Source organism: Danio rerio, chromosome 19 (assembly GCF_049306965.1).
Source record: "Danio rerio strain Tuebingen ecotype United States chromosome 19, GRCz12tu, whole genome shotgun sequence".
Classification (NCBI taxonomy): domain Eukaryota; kingdom Metazoa; phylum Chordata; class Actinopteri; order Cypriniformes; family Danionidae; genus Danio; species Danio rerio.
In genome coordinates, this window is record NC_133194.1 from 28,109,384 (window position 1) to 28,127,290 (window position 17,907).

Sequence of the window (17,907 nt, forward strand, 5' to 3'; positions counted from 1 at the left end):
ATATATATATTTGCACTCTTTCAACATAAAGGTTTACCATTGCACAACAAGAATTGTGATTTAACTTTTCAACTATGAAAACAAGTTTTACAAAGATATTTTGCCACTGATTATTCAAAACTTAAGGTTGTGAACTAGCAGTGTTATGCTGCGTTGAAACATCACTGTCACTGTAAACAACAGGCTAATAAAAATATAACAAACCAGCAATCTTCTTGCTGTGAGGTGGTCAAACTACCCATTGTGCCACCGTGACACCCATTTTTTTATCATTATTATTATTAATATTATTATTATTATTATAATTAAATAAAAATTAACAGGAGGAGGTGTTTAAAACCTTCGTTCTCCATGACACTAGGCTGAATATCTTTGCAGATGAACAGTGCAATAGCATTCGTTATTGGCGTAGAGCGAGCAGAACTGTTGCGCACGGAAAAAAAAAACTTGCAATGCTTTTCTCACCACTTTTGGAGCTGGTGGAAGCAGTGCGAAAGCCGGGGATGCAGGAACACTGGAAGATGCTTTCACAACAACACCGTGGTGCCGCTTCAAGTGAGATATCAGATTAGTCGTACTGCCCGCGTATTTTACAGATGCGCGGCACATTTTGCAAATTGCATCTGTCCTGTCATGTCGTCCATCCTTAAATCCATAATGTTGCTTGCCATACTTTAGATTTAAAACTCAGTGGGGAATAAAATGTTTGTTTTGCTTCTCGCGCTTTCTGAGGGCGCACCACTAGCTTCATCCGCACACCTGATACACTGAGTTGTAGTGTGAGTGTACACATCCGCAAATCCGTTGCTAAGGCTTACTTTATGTAGGTCAATTAAATTATGCGCCAAAAACAGGTTGACAACTCTTGTTAATAAATAAAAAATACATTCTATATTAAAAATATGCATCTTGCATCTTGATTTGCTTCCAAAATTTCATTCATCCTCTGCTGCTCAACCGATGCACTCGCATCGTGCACGCGCATGACCGCGTATCGATACATATCGGTTAATCTTCCCATCCCTAATATATATAAATAAATATATATATATATATATATATATATATATATATATATATATATATATATATATATATATATATATATATATATATATATATATATACAACTAGGGAAAAACGAAAATATTTAGTTTATAATTTATTATTTCTGTTTAGTTTCTTTTATATTTTGATCATTTTCCTGTTTGAATTGTATGTAATGTTGTTCTTGTTTGTGAATAAATTTGTTATATAAAATCTGTTCTTGTTGTTTGGAATTTTGCCCATTTTCAGTTCTGAAACTTAAGTGTATTGAATCGTTTTGTTGCCTATTAAAACTTGTTGTTTGGCTTTCCTCATAAAATGTAACAATTATGATGCAGTTGTAGTTTTTTAATCTAGTGACGTGAATTAGAATCTATTATATAGAACGATAGGAGTTACGGCAGGTTTAAATGCACATTATTGAAATTCTTTGTTGGGTGTTCAGGCGTTTGTAGTAGTGAGTGGTTTGTGCAGTTGGCGATTTTTCGATTGATTACGGTTATTTTTTATCGGTTATCGACACTTTTTTCGGACTTGGACTACGGCTTTGGATTTGTGTTTTATCTGATTTTGACGATTGGCTCTGACTCGGTTTTGGATTCCCGTTAACGACCCTTTTCCGGATTTGACTCACGGCTTTGGACACCCCTCGGATTGGTTATCATGAATATAAAAGCCCATTTTAAAATGGGAGTTTTATCAGTGTGTGTGAGTATGCGATGTTTACACATTAAACATTAATAATGATACACAAATGCTTACTGTTAACTTGATAACATTTAATTAAGACTCCATAAACTCATCACTACTTGTTGTCATTATTGTTTTATTATTCCTGTAAGTTGGTCTTGGAGAAATATAATAAATGTAATATTTCCTAATCCACTCAGTTATCCTATAAACTTTATACTCACTTTATCATGCACTGCTCTGTACAAATGTTATTTTCTTCCTAAACCTCTTTCTTGTGCAGGACCAAGCACAAAGCAAGGTGGTTGGTGTGCCCTTGTCCAATCTGAGGAAGAACGGTCAGATGAGGCAGGGGCTTCCTCTAGCACTTACACACTTAGTGGGCTTCCTGGAGAAGCATGGTGAATGCTGTGTTTCACAGTGTTTCCATGTGTTTGTCACTTATGCTGAGACTGTAAAATACATGTTTGTGTTTAGGCCTCAATACAAGCGGCCTGTTTAGGGTTGGTGGGACACAACTGCGCCACCATGAACTGAGGAAATGTTTTGATAAAGGAGGATTTCCAAAGTTGAACACGGAGGATGTTCATTCCTCAGCCTCTGCACTGAAACTTTTCCTCAGTGTTCTTCCCGGTGGCCTTATTCCTGAGCCACACATGATTGAACTGCTGGAGGTGTTCATGAGTAAGTTGAGATGCTGATGAGTGAACATTTAGTCTACTTGCTCCACATCCAAATAGATCTATCAAAATCCTGAGATCTTTATCTTGTAGTTTTCAAACTGAGAAAACTTCACCAGGCAGTGAGAAAAATCATGGACACCCTTCCAGAGGAACACTTTAACATCCTGTCCTATTTAGCTTACTTCCTGTCACGAGTGGCTGGTGAGAGTTGTCAACCGCATGACCACCACAAACCTGTCCATAGTGTTTGGACCAATCATTTTTCAGTAAGTGTACATCTGTATTCAACTGATGTTGTGTGTACTTCCGAGAGATAACTTCAGTACTGAAGGGTTTTACATCCACCATTTGTAGGATCTGAGAAGAGTCAGAGATCAGTTTGATGGAGCATAACATAAAGAAGGATGTCTGGTGCATTTATTAATGTGACATGTTTTTGTTTTCTGTGTGCATAGTGTTTCTCAAGGCCCAGCAAAACTTGAGGAACAGGAGAAGTGCATCAGTTTCACAGAGTATCTTCTGGACAACCTCAAACATCTACTCCCAAACATGTACCCTCATGCATCTGTCAGCAACATAACAGTGAGTTTATCCTCATGACTATGTCTAATAATAACATCAGTGTGTGATGGGTTTGCAATTCAATCAGAATGTTTGTAATCTGATGAAATAATGTTAATTATTTTTTGGTTTGGTTCATGAGTGAGAGATTCAGAAATGTGTTTGTGTATATGAGGAGGCAGACAGTGTGTTTGAGGAGAGAGAAGACATCACCATTGAAGAGTGTGTCCAGCTGCTGCCTCTCATTGAGACCAGGTACTGGACACAAACACACACAGCAGACTGATGCTGTTCAGATCACACACACCCACAAATATTCACAAACAGGGTTATGATGTTTTGTGGAGTGCTAGTTATTATATTCATCTGTCTGTCTGTTTCTTAAAGATCAAAGCCACCAAAGGTTGGACGACTTGGGCGACTGAAATAAAGATTGTAAATAACGCATATTTGGAGAAGGTTCAGCTCATGCACTGACAGGTACAAAGTGCAAGATTTAAAAAGTATTTTTATGTCTGCTGGTGAAAAAAAATATAAAGACTTGTTGATTATGAAGCTTAAAAATGCAAGTTTAATTTTGAATCAAGAAGATATGAATAAAGATAAACAGGCTTCAAATCTGCTGTCTAAACAGGTGTTCTCTGTTTTCTTTGTGTCTTATTTATTCCTTTTCCATAAAGTACCAAAAGAGAGTGAAGAGCCCTCTGGAGCCGGTGATGGACAACCCAAGCCAACGAGGGTCACCTGAGAACACAGAGAGTTGGTGAGGGCCACCTAAAAACGCTGAGGGATGGTGAGGGTCACATGAAGGTTCAGAGGGATGGTGAGGGTCACCTGAAGATACAGAGGGTAGGTGAGGGTCTCCTGAAGACAATGGATCTAGTGAGAGCCAATGAATTAAAGTTTATGATCTTTAATCAATTGTGTCGCTCATCTTTTTTTATGTCTCCATTCTACATAATTTTTATTTTGCATCCATGCTGGCACGTTGTTAAATTACCTGCACTTAAACATTAAAATCTTTAAAAGCCTTTACAACAAACTAAACATGATATTACAAAAAAGTTAACATAATAACGTTACATCATAAATGAAATAAGTTAACAGAATTTAAGTCATCTCATAAATAAATGAACCGGTATTCATTACATTATTAAAAGAAAAGTACAAGACAGACAGACAGACAGACAGACAGACAGACAGGCAAAACTAACTAGCCAAACGAAGAATACAAAGAACACAGATAGATAGATAGATAGATAGATAGATAGATAGATAGATAGATAGATAGATAGATAGATAGATAGATAGATAGATAGATAGATAGATAGATAGATAGACAAAACTAACTAGCCAAACTAAGAATGCAAAGAACACACAAGGATGCTTTTAATCCATCTCAGAATTTTATTATACTTTTTAAAAAAAACTGACATCTGTAAAAACCATATAAACAATATTCACATGTATTTTTGTATCAAAAATGCTTTAAACTACCATTTTAAGTGTGGTTGGACTGCCTGACATATATACTGTGCTATCAACTCTCATTTAGACACTAAACTTTGTTACATCACACCATAAATATGACACTGAAGCGGTCCAAACATGACTGACTGAAGACATAATCTGTCGTACCCATTTCTTAAGTAATCAGCTTTGAATGTAAGAAGTTCATTCAATGTTAATAGATACAAATACAGATGAACCAAGACATCAACACTGATAGACTACGGTGAAATTAATGCAAAACGAAGAACATTATTCTTGGCAAAAAAGACGCAGTTCTGGCAGTGACCAGCAGATGGAGGCTCACAACAAACGTATTTCAACACACCAAAAGCACGTGGTACACCATGCCTTGCTTTTACCAAAATATTTCCAGTGGTCAGATCCAAATACTTCGTCTGTGTGAGTGAACCATGTCTGTAGGAGGGGCAGTAAGGCACAAAAATGGTGGATATGAAGGTAAGTCTTTGTTCAAGAAAAACAACATTACAGTCAACCTAAAAGCCAAAAAGAAAGAACATCCACAGTGGTTTTAAAGTATATACAAAAAATATACCACAAATGTACAAATTACTGAGTATAAACTGGTGCATTTTACAACATATTGTTCCCAATTTAAAACAGGATCACATAAGACTGCTAATTTAATACCAGGATTAAGTATTCTCAGCTTCGGAATTAATAGTAAAGTTAAAATCTAACTTCTGAGACTGCAGAGGCTTGAACAAAGGTGAGGATTCATTAACAGTGAGGTGACATAAAATGTGTGTATGGACTGAATACCAAAGAGAACCAATGAACTCGCATTCCATTGGACTCCTGAAGTCAGAAGGTCTTCAAAAAGGCATACAAGTGTGAAATACCTATATGTGATGAGCCCTGTCATTCAACTGCAGTCAAATAAACAAGAAATCTTGTCAAATCAAATTCTACATCACCAATGTCAATGTAGACTAATGTTTTATGCAAATGTTTTAATTTAAATGTCTTAACTGAGAAGGTTGTCTAAAAGATTCTATAATTCCAATACATGCAGTTTTGTGATGCGGGAACAAGTAATATTGAAAATATTCTGAAACAAAGAATGAAAAGAAAATCGGCCAAATGGTAATTTACTACAAATAAAAGTACTGAACACATACAGTAGACATTCTTTACAGAAAATTAAGATCCGTTAATAATTATACAAATCAGACAGCTCAAACAAAATGTTTGTGTTGCTGATTAAGTGTAAATTCATTTTGGCATTTGCATATTGGTGTCCAAACCCTAAACAGAAGACGTGTACACACACACACAGGTCTAAACCTAATTTCTGGTCCCAGGAGATATTTAGACAACATGATTAAAATTAAACTCAAAACATGAACTTAAGAAACACTGATAGACAAGATAAAAAAAGTGGTTTTGCTTAGAAATAAACTGACAGGCATTTTTGACAGATAAGACATTACATGGAAACACATGGAAAGCAAATACTTAAAAAAAAAAAAAGGTAAAATTCCAGATACTGTTCTGTTAAATTATTAATTTTACAAAACCCTTTAAGTTTGGTGAGGTTCAAAGTCGAGTGTGATTTCCCAGGCTGAAAGACTGAGTCTCTGGGAGGGCTAGATGTTGTCTGCATGTATTATAAAGTGATGACTGTGCCATCCTCCTCTACCCCACCTCTGGGTAAAGCCAGGCTATGACGGGGGTCAGTCCTCAGGCTGCTGAGGATTTTGTGTAGGCTGCCATTGCTCTCCCTCATAGCAGGATTGCTGCTGTGGTAGGGGTGGTGTTGAAGGGTTAGGTCCTTATGCAACTTGTAACTCAAACTATTGTGTACGGTGCCATTAAAGCTTGGTTGAGAATGAAAAGAGGCTGTAGACACAGTGGATGGCGGTCTCGTTTGAGGTCGAGTAGGAGGGCTAGGTGGGGTCACAGTGGTCGTTTGTGTCTGGGACCGGGATGCATTTGAAGCCACTGAGGCGTTGGACCGCCGTGATGGTCGTTTGATGTTGCTCTCGATTACGATGTCTGACTCTTCGTCACTTTCCAGATCTTCTGGACTATAGCCATGAGAGATGGCAGTGGCACCTGTGGGAACGGTGATGGCGGGGTACCCTACTGAACCGCTGCTATCCGATGACTGACCCGAGCTACCTGATATGCGACTGCTGCGAACCACATTGTTGCGCTGGTTTACTGGTTTCACGGTCACAATAAGGTTGTGGCTGTTTGCGATCATCATGTCAGTCACCTGGTCCAAGGTCTTTCCTGTCACCTCGATGCCATTGACCTCCAGAACTTCATCATTGACTGCCAGCAAGCCTGTGCTTTCAGCCAGGCCTCCAGGTACCATACGGGAAATGAAGATACCCGGGACTTTTTCCAAGCCATGGGGTGTAACACGGACACTGGTGCCATCACGGATATAAAATCCCAGGGGCTTGTCCGAGCCATACCGGTAGAGACGTACTCTTCGATGAGATTCAGGAAGGATGTCCACGTCAATAATGGACGACACAGGACGAAAGTCTTGAGGCATGCCAATGCGAATGTGGGGCCGTTTTCTGTTCAGGTCATTGCGAAGAGTGACCACTGCCTTTTTTTTACGGGTCAGAGTGCTGGTGCCAAAGTTGCTGTAGTCAACCTCTTCTGCAAAATATAAAAAAATCACAATGGTTAATACCTGTGATAATACAAAGTGGATTAAATGTATAAATTATTGATATAGTCAAGGTTGCACATAACTAGAATGCAGGTAATACAGAATTTAAGAGCATTTATGTACCAGTGCTGTTGGCATTTTGGAATATTGTTACCAAAGTTACTTCACAATCAAGAATTTCCCCATGCATCAAAGGTAAGATAATTCATACAAGCATGTTTAATTGTGTGTGGCTTTGTAAAAATGCACTTGCTTTCATTAAATATTTTTTTTTCCAAGTAGGTTAAAGGGGGTAAGCTTTAGATTTAGATCACAATACCTCAGATTTAACTAATTTGTATAAGATTCAAATAGCACTGAACATTGTACAGTATATAGGCTCGTACAACTTAGCCATGTTTCTGGCAGTTGGTCTCTGTGCACAGACAGAGATGTTGTCACACCTGCAATTCACAAACTACATCTTCAAGATATTGCTTGACACTATTAGAAGGTTTGGAATGCTGTCCCGGAATAGAACCCTAAGCTTGAAGATAATTGAGCCCAGGGCTCCTACCTGGTCAATAAGTACATAAGAGGGTCCGAGATCAGGTAGATCTCAAGAACTTCCCCTGGTAGCGGGAGGAAAAGGAGGAGATGATGTAGAAGGGGGGATTCTTTCAAAAGAAAGATAAGGTACGGTAAAATTGGTCTATTTATTGTAAGCTTGAATCAATATGATTGAATTCTTAATGATTAAGAACGCAAGTCCAGCCGCAATCAATCATATCACATGGTTTTTATCATTAATTATTTTGTAAATCTTCACTTAGTTCACCCAAAAGGGATGTTCTGGTGTACAGTTTTTCATAATTGCACCAAATAACAGAAGCAAGCAAATATTAAATGTGTGAGTTGATCAAAAAAAGTGATTACGTGTTTAATTTTTCATAACTGATGCTGTAGTCACTCTAGAGTTTGAGCACGTAAAATTCTGTTCTATGGCGCTGTAAAAAGGGGTGGGATTAAATAAGATGGTTAGACAAAAAAATTGATTGGTCCATATTTTAAATTTCTGTAGAGAGCATGTTTTGATCTTTGATTGGTCTCATGCAATCATGTGATGCGATTTTGCAGGTCAGAGTTCACCAACTTCTGCAAAACTTGAGTTTTTAGTCAGTCGCATTCATATGAATGGAAGTCTTTGGGGCAAAAAGTGCAGTGTGACCACAACTTTACCCTCTTATCTGACAGCATGGTCATTTAAACTCTGGTGCAGGCTAGACAATTGAGCCAAATGTGAAACCATCAGCTGATCACATGGTCCTGCATAATGAAATGTGAGATTTTTGAGGACCAAGCAACATCTCCAGGTACTCTTTTGAGAACCTTACCAAAAAAACATATGCAGTATGCACCCCTGAATATAGTAATAATATGATGGTAAGATGACTCAAATGGGCAGACACAGACGATTAAATTAAGCCAGAAAGTATGGAAAATATACGGCAACACTGTAAAGAGAGATCAGTTTAGTCTGTTAAACTACAAGTAAAGCTTCAACTTTAAGTTGTGAATGAGGACATGCATGCAGATCTAATCAGACCTGCTATATGGTTTATACCCCTCAGATGCTCCAAGGATTATGACATTACATTCTTTTCTGTCACACTAACAAAGCATGAGGCTACAACTTCAACCATTGAGAAAAAGGTATCTGATGTAGGTATGCAGCAGAGATTAATGTAACTGTATTCTGATAGATATGCGATAAGAGCCATAAGAACTCCATGTTTCTGAAATGCATAGATTAAGGGATCAAGTGAGATCACAAAGCCTTCAAAATCATACTGAAGCACACCACACATACACCTTCTTTCATTGTTGAATCATACAGCTACCAACCACATTGAGACTGTGGACTGTGAATATAAGATATAGTTTCCAGGGCAAATTTAACAGACTTCCCAGCATGAAATCACAAGCGAAGACAGGCAACAAAATGCCCACCTTCAGCTCAATTACTCTCTAATCAATTTTTAAAAATGCTTTGACAAAGCTTCTGAATTTTCATCAAAGCACCCAGCCACAGTTGTTCATAGTTTAGCTCTTTGGCGGCATGGTTATTTTGATTGAGTCCAGACATACTTTTATTATGTCCTGGAATTTCAGCCACAACTGCAAGTCTCTTGATAGAAAACACATTGAAGTGTTGCAGCTTCTGGCCTTTATTAGGAAGGGTACTGCTCACTCCAAATGTCCACCCTCAAATGTCTTCTTCTGAAAAGAACTATTAACATTTAACTTATCTGACATTTGGGAACTTGGGGGGACAAGTGAAGGACTTAATTTGTGAATGAGTAAGCAAAGACCAAAAGCAAGAAAGACACTGCAGTCTAGAGCCCGAGACTTAAAGCTTAAGAAATAGACATGTTTTAGTTTGCCAGGCAGCAACTAGACTCCACTGAATTTTCCATTCTGGCTCCGGGTGACCATTTGAGCTGGTTTCGGCATAGACCCAGCTCAGATTCTTTAACCTCCAATGGGACTGAGAGTCAGGGCATGCTACTAAGTCACCAAGCCTAAACTACTTCTGACAGAGTAATCCCCTCTGCATTGATGCATGATGGGAAATCAAGTTCAGTGAGAAAAGGACAGCTGGCTGTTTTCATAGATTTCTAGGAGAAAGTGAATGGCATAGTGCCCACCAGACAGAAAACAAACTCAATTAAGTCAAGAAAGACAACAATATTGCCAAACAAGTTTCCATTAATGGCCAATGTTGATAAAAGAGCAAGAAAGCGAGTCAATGGTGAGAAACAACATGCCTGAATGATTGCATCCTTGCAATTGGGGATTATGGGCATGTCTACAAACTAACTTGAGAGAAAATATGTGTGTTTTCCTTCTCTTTTTTTAAAAACATTATCCGTCCTGTAGTTGCAAAATCCCTACACGCGTGCACACTTTACATTTCAGCCACTAAACCTACAAAACAAATGTCTGATGGAAAACATCTTGATGGCCTTATAGTTTAAACAGTCAATTTATAACTTTCATAATATTTGTATAATGATTCTATATAATATTTGTATAATGTTACATTTTTTAAACATTAAACCCCAATAGTGTACACAATTACAATAATTCTAGTTTAATAATATAATAACAGATTTGTGTAAGTAACCTGTATGACTAAAACACCAGAGACATAACAACAGAATAGCCACATCTCTTTTATAAAAAAACATCCAAAAAACTACATAAAAAAGGCCTGCAAATGGTTAACTCTACTTCTAGAGTTCTTACTTCTCATATGTTGTCAATCAGAAATAGATAGTTCAACTAATGCTTTAATGATGTGCCTGGATCTGCAGTCACCTGACTGAACTCCATGGGTAGGGGCCCAGCCCCAAGGTCGGGGTCACTAGAATTGTGGTGGGTGAGCCTGGTAGGAATAAAAACTACATTCCACTGCACAGTGCCTCATCCAGGAATGCAGAAGTTTCTTCACAACTTAACTGAGATGACCCACAACATGTCTGAAGCATAATTCATCACTTGACCGTAGCGATACGGTCTCCCTCAGTCACCCACAAGTGGGTGTGAGAAAGAGGAGTGGGCGAGGTCTCAGGCCTTTGTTCATGTCTTCCCACCTCTCGTTAACTTTCACACTGAATGGGTCCCTTTTCAAGTTTTGTTGGATTTTTACAAAGGCTCATAAAAAGCAGGATTCAAAAGAGTTTTATGGCCAATCATTATGCCTCCCTCCCAACACAGTTTATTTTCCCATTTTCTCTTGCATTTCCTACTGTGTGTTCTGGAGAAAATGCCAATTCAATTCCAGTTCTTATTTCCACAATACTCTGCCCAAAATTCTTGCTTGGGGTGGATAATTTGTGCTCACTGTCACTAGTGTGCTGGTAAAGAATGCTCTTTGTGAAAGTCATCTGGAAACGCGAGCTCTGACCTCTATGTTTGAGTAAACAAAGTGATGTGAATTAGCATTGACTGACACATTCTGCATGACAAAAACCTGACCAAAAGCACCCTGACAAACAAAATATCTATTTCTATAATGTCCTCAAAATACATGCTCTGGGAACCAGAAAAAAAAAAGAAGAGAACTCTAGCACAAAGTTGTGACCTGCATATCTTATCCGATTATATACATATAGAAAGAAGACAGAGATCTTCAAGGGTTCCCTGCAGTCCAGGATCATGGTAATGTCCTTTCAGACAGAGCCTCCTGGGTGAATATGTCTGTGTTTGCTTTAAACCAATGCAAAATTTCCCTGGATGAAAAAAGCAATGGCTTTTGGCTGCTCTGTGCAGCCCTGATAGAGATTAAAGAAGCAAGCCCCTCCTGCACCAGTGCACACTCAGCAGAGCTCTCTATTCAGGCTCCTACACACCCCTTCAGGTTTTAACTCCTGTTACCCACAGTGCATCAGCGTACACATCTGGGAGAAGTTAGCAGGCAGTAGTGAAGGGTGGACTGTGTCGGTAGATTAAGCTCCCTTGCCATCTTTTACAGGTAGACAAACTACAGAAGTTGTTTTAAACATTCCATCAAGTCCACTCTGGTCTGGAAAGTTTTTCAGCACAAATGTACAGCTGGTACGTCCAATGTGCATTTCATACCCTTTTCATTGTAGCTCTACACATAAACCATGGCTACACAAAAACATATGCTTAGTGTTTAACCTTGTTCTCCACCCCCCATATGTTCTGCAATTGTGGCCAAGATTGGTATTTTACTGCCAAACGTCTAACATAACCAAGCATGTCCTATCATTACATGACACAATCACTATGGCTGCCAGTATGTAACGTCCACAGAAATTTAAATAAAGGCTATTAAATAGGATTTTTGTAAAGATCTAAGACAGTATGTTTGTGTGGAGTTGGCAAAGTGAGAGGAACTGAGGATGACTGTCAGGAAGCAAAACATGGCTCAGGATGAACTGGATGCCCTCTTCATACTTTGGTACAAGATGGTGGTGCAATTATGATCTCATTCACAAGCGTTTCGGATCTGACAAATAAAAAACACAAAAGATGACCTACATTGAAATCCTCGTTAAGAAAATATTAGAATTATCTTTGAGTTTCTGGATCGGATACCTTATACTAGCTCGTGCAGCCTGATAAACCACTAGTTATGAACCTACAGTAGATGTAAGATTGACTATTTTAAAGAATTTTAAAATGATGAGTTGTAGATATAAACTTCATATCTGCAGGCACCCTTCACTATCTGTAAAGTATAAATGCTCTCTCCAGCACAAGCGAGGGAATAGTTATGGAATCTTGAACTTGTCAATTTTTTTCTAGGTTAGATGTCAAATATTCAGCAAGTGCAAACAGATACACGGACACTGGAATTTTTGTAAGTCATAAATGGATCAACAGAAATAAGCTGCTTTCAAATGCTCCATTGTCCATGCCTGTGGTTGCGCTTGCTTAATATTTGTGAAGCGGGGTAAAGCGATGACCTTTAAAGCCAACCAACACAATGTCCAATCAGCTGTGTATAAGAACGTGCACAACGGTGTTTAATTATTAAGGGGAAATTGATGTTTTTTAAATGATTAGTACTGAAGTCGATACTTTTGACAACCCTATTGCAAGTTTCAAACAATGTAATGAGATAAAGGCTGGGCGATATTGCAAAAGCAATTATCCCGATATCATATTTCTTATCATTCAATAATACCAATAATTATTGAATATGTTTTAATAGATTTAGGAATACAAGGATTTTTTGTTATTTAATCTCTTTATTTTAATTTGCCAACATTACTAAGGCAAATAGTTTTAATAGTTAAAACAAAAGTAATTAAACAAAATATCTCATCTCTTTATAATAAAATAAACATAAGTGTTAAAGAGTCTCTTAAAACTGATAAATAAATAGTTACAAACTGTGTGCAATGGTAAAGGTAGATTAACATCAGTGAGGTGTCAATAATAATGATACAGTAAACCTCAAAGTGTAAACAAAACAAGTTACGATAATAAAATCTGAGCTTTTAAGCAAAGGAACTTCCCATCATTATTTAAAATACATATTGCAACATTACAAATTGTGAAGTTGAATGACAACATTAGCCCCTATGCTAAACGACCTTTCAGATGGGATGGTAGTGGCTGGGGTGCACAAGAAAAGAAACCAAAAAGCCACTCTGGCGACATCTTTTTTTATTTACAATCTTCTCACTCCTGCTATACGGCACTCATTTTCACATGTATTGTTATTCTGACCTGAAGAGACAAGTGCAAGCGCGTGTTTTCCTTGACCATTTACAATGGACCTGATGTCTCTCATAACTAGGCGAATATCAACAGTTTTTTCAGAGTTTGAGAAACGGACAAAACATTACTGCAGTTCTAATGCAAGTTTATGGTAAAAACTAAAAAGCACTGCAGTGTTTAAGGTGCAATGTGTTTGTCTGAGGTAGTTAGGCCTAATCCCGTTTCTATTTTTGTACCCCTACCCCTTCTCCTTGGTCCTTACAACTGAGGGTTGAGGGGAAGGGCTTTAAAATTTACTCCTAAAAATTGGGACAGCACACGTCATCATATGTCATCATGATCTCTTGCTTCATTTGAGATCAGACGATCGTAACTGCTGTAGTTATTCCAGTTGTGCTATTTTTTAGTATTTATCTTAAGGAAATCACTGGAGGCATATATGTTATTATTTTACTAAAATGTGAATATTCCATGCAAAGTGTGAAGCAGATTGGTTAGTTGTACTCGCATGAATTGTGGTGCACACACAGGCATTGTACAGTAGGTGTACCTAGAAAATGCACGCGCCATGTGTGCGCTGCTTGCACACTATGTACGTTTCGCTCTCATGTGCGCATCATGCAAGTCGCCTAAGGTTATTGGCATTCCTTCCGATCAGCAGGCACATTTTAATAACACTAAAGTGCTTCACACCAAAACTTCATTCCAAACTTTTTTTTTTTATCATTACTGACAATACCGTTTGGTCAATTTATATCAATAATGGTTTTTTCACCCAGCCCTCAATTAGTAAGATTTACACTGACAAGTCTCTTATGACTTTTAATTTTGATTCCTCACTGATAAGTAAATGTAGTTGTAAATATGCAGTTTACGATATAGATTAGATGAGATAAACATTGTTAAGAATCATAATATTGAATTTTTGCTGATATCCTTTAAGGGGTCAAGACCATTTAACATGGCAACTAAACAACAACCCACAACACAGAAACTGCATAGCAACAACCTGCCAATAACCTACAACTTCCTATTATCATGGTAACACTCTCATAAAGCACATAGACACAATATTATTCTATTTCAACAGCTTTACTTTGTAATGTTACAATTCCAAACATTATTTTGCTAATCATGCAATGTGCAGTTCAAATAGACAGGGCATGGAAATACTAATATTCTCTTTAATCCACAGATTTGCTGTCTGCTACACTGTACTCCCACTGTCCTGACTGTAGGTCATGCAGTGTGTGTTTGAGTCATCAGTGATGAGGGGCTGAATCCTCATCTGGCTCTGACCTCATCCTACATCTGAGATGATCCCCCCCATCCCCCCCCACCCCAAACAAGCTGCTAAGTGAGGCGTTCCAGATTTGCTCCCTAATCTCCCACTGTCATGGGTGACACCAAACAGCACCGGGTTTAGAGGGGCTGCAGGAATGAGGGAGGATTAGGGTGTTAATGACACCTTCAATCTGTCCCTTTAAAACTGTTTGTGGAGGAAAGGAAAACAGGCTAATCAGATAAAAGGTTTGAATAGATTCCTCACTCAAGACATGCTAAGTAACTAAACTAGGGAAACACATTAAGGTTAAGAGATGCAGACCAATTGGATAAAGATGAATTGGTACTAATCCAGCAGCCATTCTGTTAATTTCAAATAAATATTTTTAATGCATAACAAACCTTTGTGACTCAAATTATCAAATTTATTTGACCAAATTCAAAATTACCAAAACAATTGACCTTGTTTACTGTCTTGAATGATTGTAGTCAAATTTGGCATCAGAGGACACTGACGAAAAAAGTGATTGTCTTTGTAATCTTTCATAAAATGTACTAACTTAATCTGCCTCAGAAATAACTTTTCATTTCAGTTGTAGACACTAATCCTTACTGTTTTTAAACCCCTCCCCTTTAACTACCTGCCATTTTAGAGAGACCACTATTTATGCGTGTTGTTTAATCCGTCCTTTACCTTGTTGATGATCCTGTTTCACTCAAAAATGTTACATTATGAACCACAATTTACCATGTTGACCTTAATACCTTTTCAATCACTTGAAAAATAGCTATGCTATACTCATTTTAATCTTTTCAACCTTTTAAAATATTGTGTATATTCTGCAAGCATTCCACAAAGGTTACCCATAATATTACAACTATTATAACATTTCAATAGACTTCAATTTTGCATCTACTGTATATTGAAGTAGGGCTGGGCCGATGAAACGATATCAATATCAATATAACAAACATGGCAGTGCTTTTTCATTTACTTCATAAATACAAAGCAGTATCAGAACAGCCACAATAATTTGTTCGTTTGTCATCCTCTGAGAAACCTGTTGAAGGTCATCTACAGTAGTTACAAGAGACACTAGAGGAGAGCGAGCACAAAGTGCATTGAAAATGGTAAAGGAAACCAAATCAACACGCTTTTCGCACTTTTCACATGCTTTTACACACAACACATGAACGGACTCTGGTTGGGTTTCACTACCTCAGGTCAGAATAACAACACACATGAAAATAAGTGCCATGACAAGTAGCAGTGAAGAGACTGTAAGTTAAAAAAGATGCAAGGATGTCACCAGAGGGTCTTTTTGGTTTCTTTTCTTGTGAATCCCAGCCACTAGCACCTGAAAGAGTTTTACCATAGGGTTAATGTAGTCATTAAACTTCACAATTTGCAATGTTGCAATATGTATTTTAATAATGATGGCTGGTTCCTTAACTTGAAAACTCAAATTTGATGATCATAATTTGTTTTGTAAATGGAGTTTGTGGTTTACTGTGTGATTATTATAGACACCTCCTTATAGATGTAGATCAACCTTTAAAGTTAGCTTTGATTGTTCATCGTTTACACTTTATCATTGCACACACTTTGTAATGGTTTACTTGTTAAGTTTGAGTCTCTTTAGCACTTATGTTTATTTTATTAGAAGACATAAGAGACGAGATGTATGTATATATTTTTGGTTGTCGTCTTTGACAATTAAAACTATTTGCCTTAGTAATGTTAGTTAATTTAATCGTAAATATTCAATAATTATTGATACCAAATTATATTAAAAATTATATTGTGATAATAATTTTTTCCTGTATCACACAGCCCTATATTGAAGATTAAGTACTCATGTACTTGTATCTATTTGCAATAACAACCCAAATTTAAACAAAAAAAGTTGAAACAATGGTAAATGCAGAAGGAAATTAGGATATCCTGGTTTGGAAATATTAAATGGCATAGCGACTCTTCAACATCTCCCATTAAGGACAAACTATTTACAATGCAAGGCAAAAACAGTGTTGAGAAACCAATGGTGAAAATAATTCCAAACCACAGCAGAAAATGCTTTCACAGCAATTTGCTCTTCTGCAGAGTCTAAGCTTTGAATTATACTGTGGTTTATAAGAGAAAATGATGCTGCAGTCTTTACATAAATAATGAGAAAATACTGCAACCATGGCAAGTTAAAGCTCCTGGAAGAGTCAGTTTCTTCGTGTTTACATTTAGTGAGGGTCTGGAGTCACATTCCCACACAAAACTGAAGGTAAAGTTTTCTTTTTTTTTTTTTTTTTTTTAAAGTACAGAGCTACACAAAACAGATTTATGGCTTATGCCAGGAGGGTTGGCCACACGAGGCAGCCGTGCCTTGTCAATATGAGCATCTTTCTTCCTGTTGTTATTGAGAAAGAGCTCTGAAGGTCTGGGCAGGTTCAGGCTGGTCTTCCACACCTGTACTCAAACACACACCCTTTCACAACCCACTTCCTGAATGAGACCTGCTGAAATGTGTGGCAAGATCTCAGATTCTGCTTCGCTTGGCTGCCTCTGTTTGCCGTGATGACCCTCACGTGTAGACACGTCTTGCACGTAACACACTCAATCAGTCATGAGGTCTAAACGCAAATCTTAAGGTCTTTTTTATCAGTTATTTTGAAAAAAAAGAAAAAAGAAAGATGAACCAAGAAATATGATAATTAAGGTGCATTTAACATTCAATAAAAATACATTTAAATAACGCCATGGCTGCAGTTCTGCTATAGCAGGTTCAGCCAAAGGTTCTATCAAATGCTTCAAGCTGTCAATTCCTCCGCAGGAACTGCATCTGGTTTAACTGGCTTCTCCAACATTCACAGCTGAACTCATGAACTTCAAGGCAGCACAGATTTGCAGGTGGTCTGCAGATTTCTAGAGAGACATGAATCTTTTTTTTGACCTCAAAGCTGGGCAGCAAAGTGAGTTACACACCGAATCAAAATCATTAGATGGACGAAAGAATCCAAGGCAATCTTCTGAAGCCTAACAGTTAAAGATGTTGCAAAGAACTGGATAATTACTACCATCACAATTGTGTTTGGCCATTATTGTGCCCTTACATAAACCAATTAACCTTGGTTGACTTAGTTGGGACCGCCCATCTAATCAGTGGACCATAAAGCTAACAACTAAAAGAAATCTCTGCTAATTGGCAAACGACAACACATTCTGTTGAGTTTTGAGACTCAGTGGCTAAA

General features: G+C 37.6%; 2 protein-coding genes across 2 annotated transcripts in view; one reads left to right on the top strand and one right to left on the bottom strand.

Annotated features, from left to right (window-relative positions):
* Window positions 1-1,400: 1,400 nt before the first annotated feature.
* LOC141379108 (protein FAM13A-like) lies at window positions 1,401-3,900 on the top strand. Its single transcript, XM_073931771.1, has 7 exons — window positions 1,401-1,755; window positions 2,021-2,138; window positions 2,215-2,421; window positions 2,876-3,002; window positions 3,157-3,236; window positions 3,369-3,461; window positions 3,662-3,900. The coding sequence occupies exons 1-4, from the start codon at window positions 1,711-1,713 to the stop codon at window positions 2,998-3,000; spliced, it is 495 nt and encodes a 164-aa protein (XP_073787872.1). The 5' UTR covers window positions 1,401-1,710; the 3' UTR covers window positions 3,001-3,002; window positions 3,157-3,236; window positions 3,369-3,461; window positions 3,662-3,900.
* A 465-nt stretch (window positions 3,901-4,365) lies between these two features.
* The window catches only part of pard6gb (par-6 family cell polarity regulator gamma b), a 73,517-nt gene continuing 59,975 nt past the window's right edge, over window positions 4,366-17,907 (bottom strand). The window contains 1 exon segment of the mRNA NM_212563.1: window positions 4,366-7,130. Coding sequence (NP_997728.1) covers window positions 6,121-7,130 — 1,010 coding nt within the window. The 3' untranslated portion in view covers window positions 4,366-6,120.

Coding starts and splice junctions, on each gene's coding strand:
- LOC141379108 (XM_073931771.1), top strand. CDS start 1,711: ATGAATATAAAAGCCCATTTTAAAATGGGAGTTTTATCAGTGTGT. Junction 1,756..2,020: donor TGGGAGTTTTATCAGTGTGT/GTGAGTATGCGA, acceptor TTTCTTGTGCAG/GACCAAGCACAAAGCAAGGT. Junction 2,422..2,875: donor ACTGCTGGAGGTGTTCATGA/GTAAGTTGAGAT, acceptor CTGTGTGCATAG/TGTTTCTCAAGGCCCAGCAA.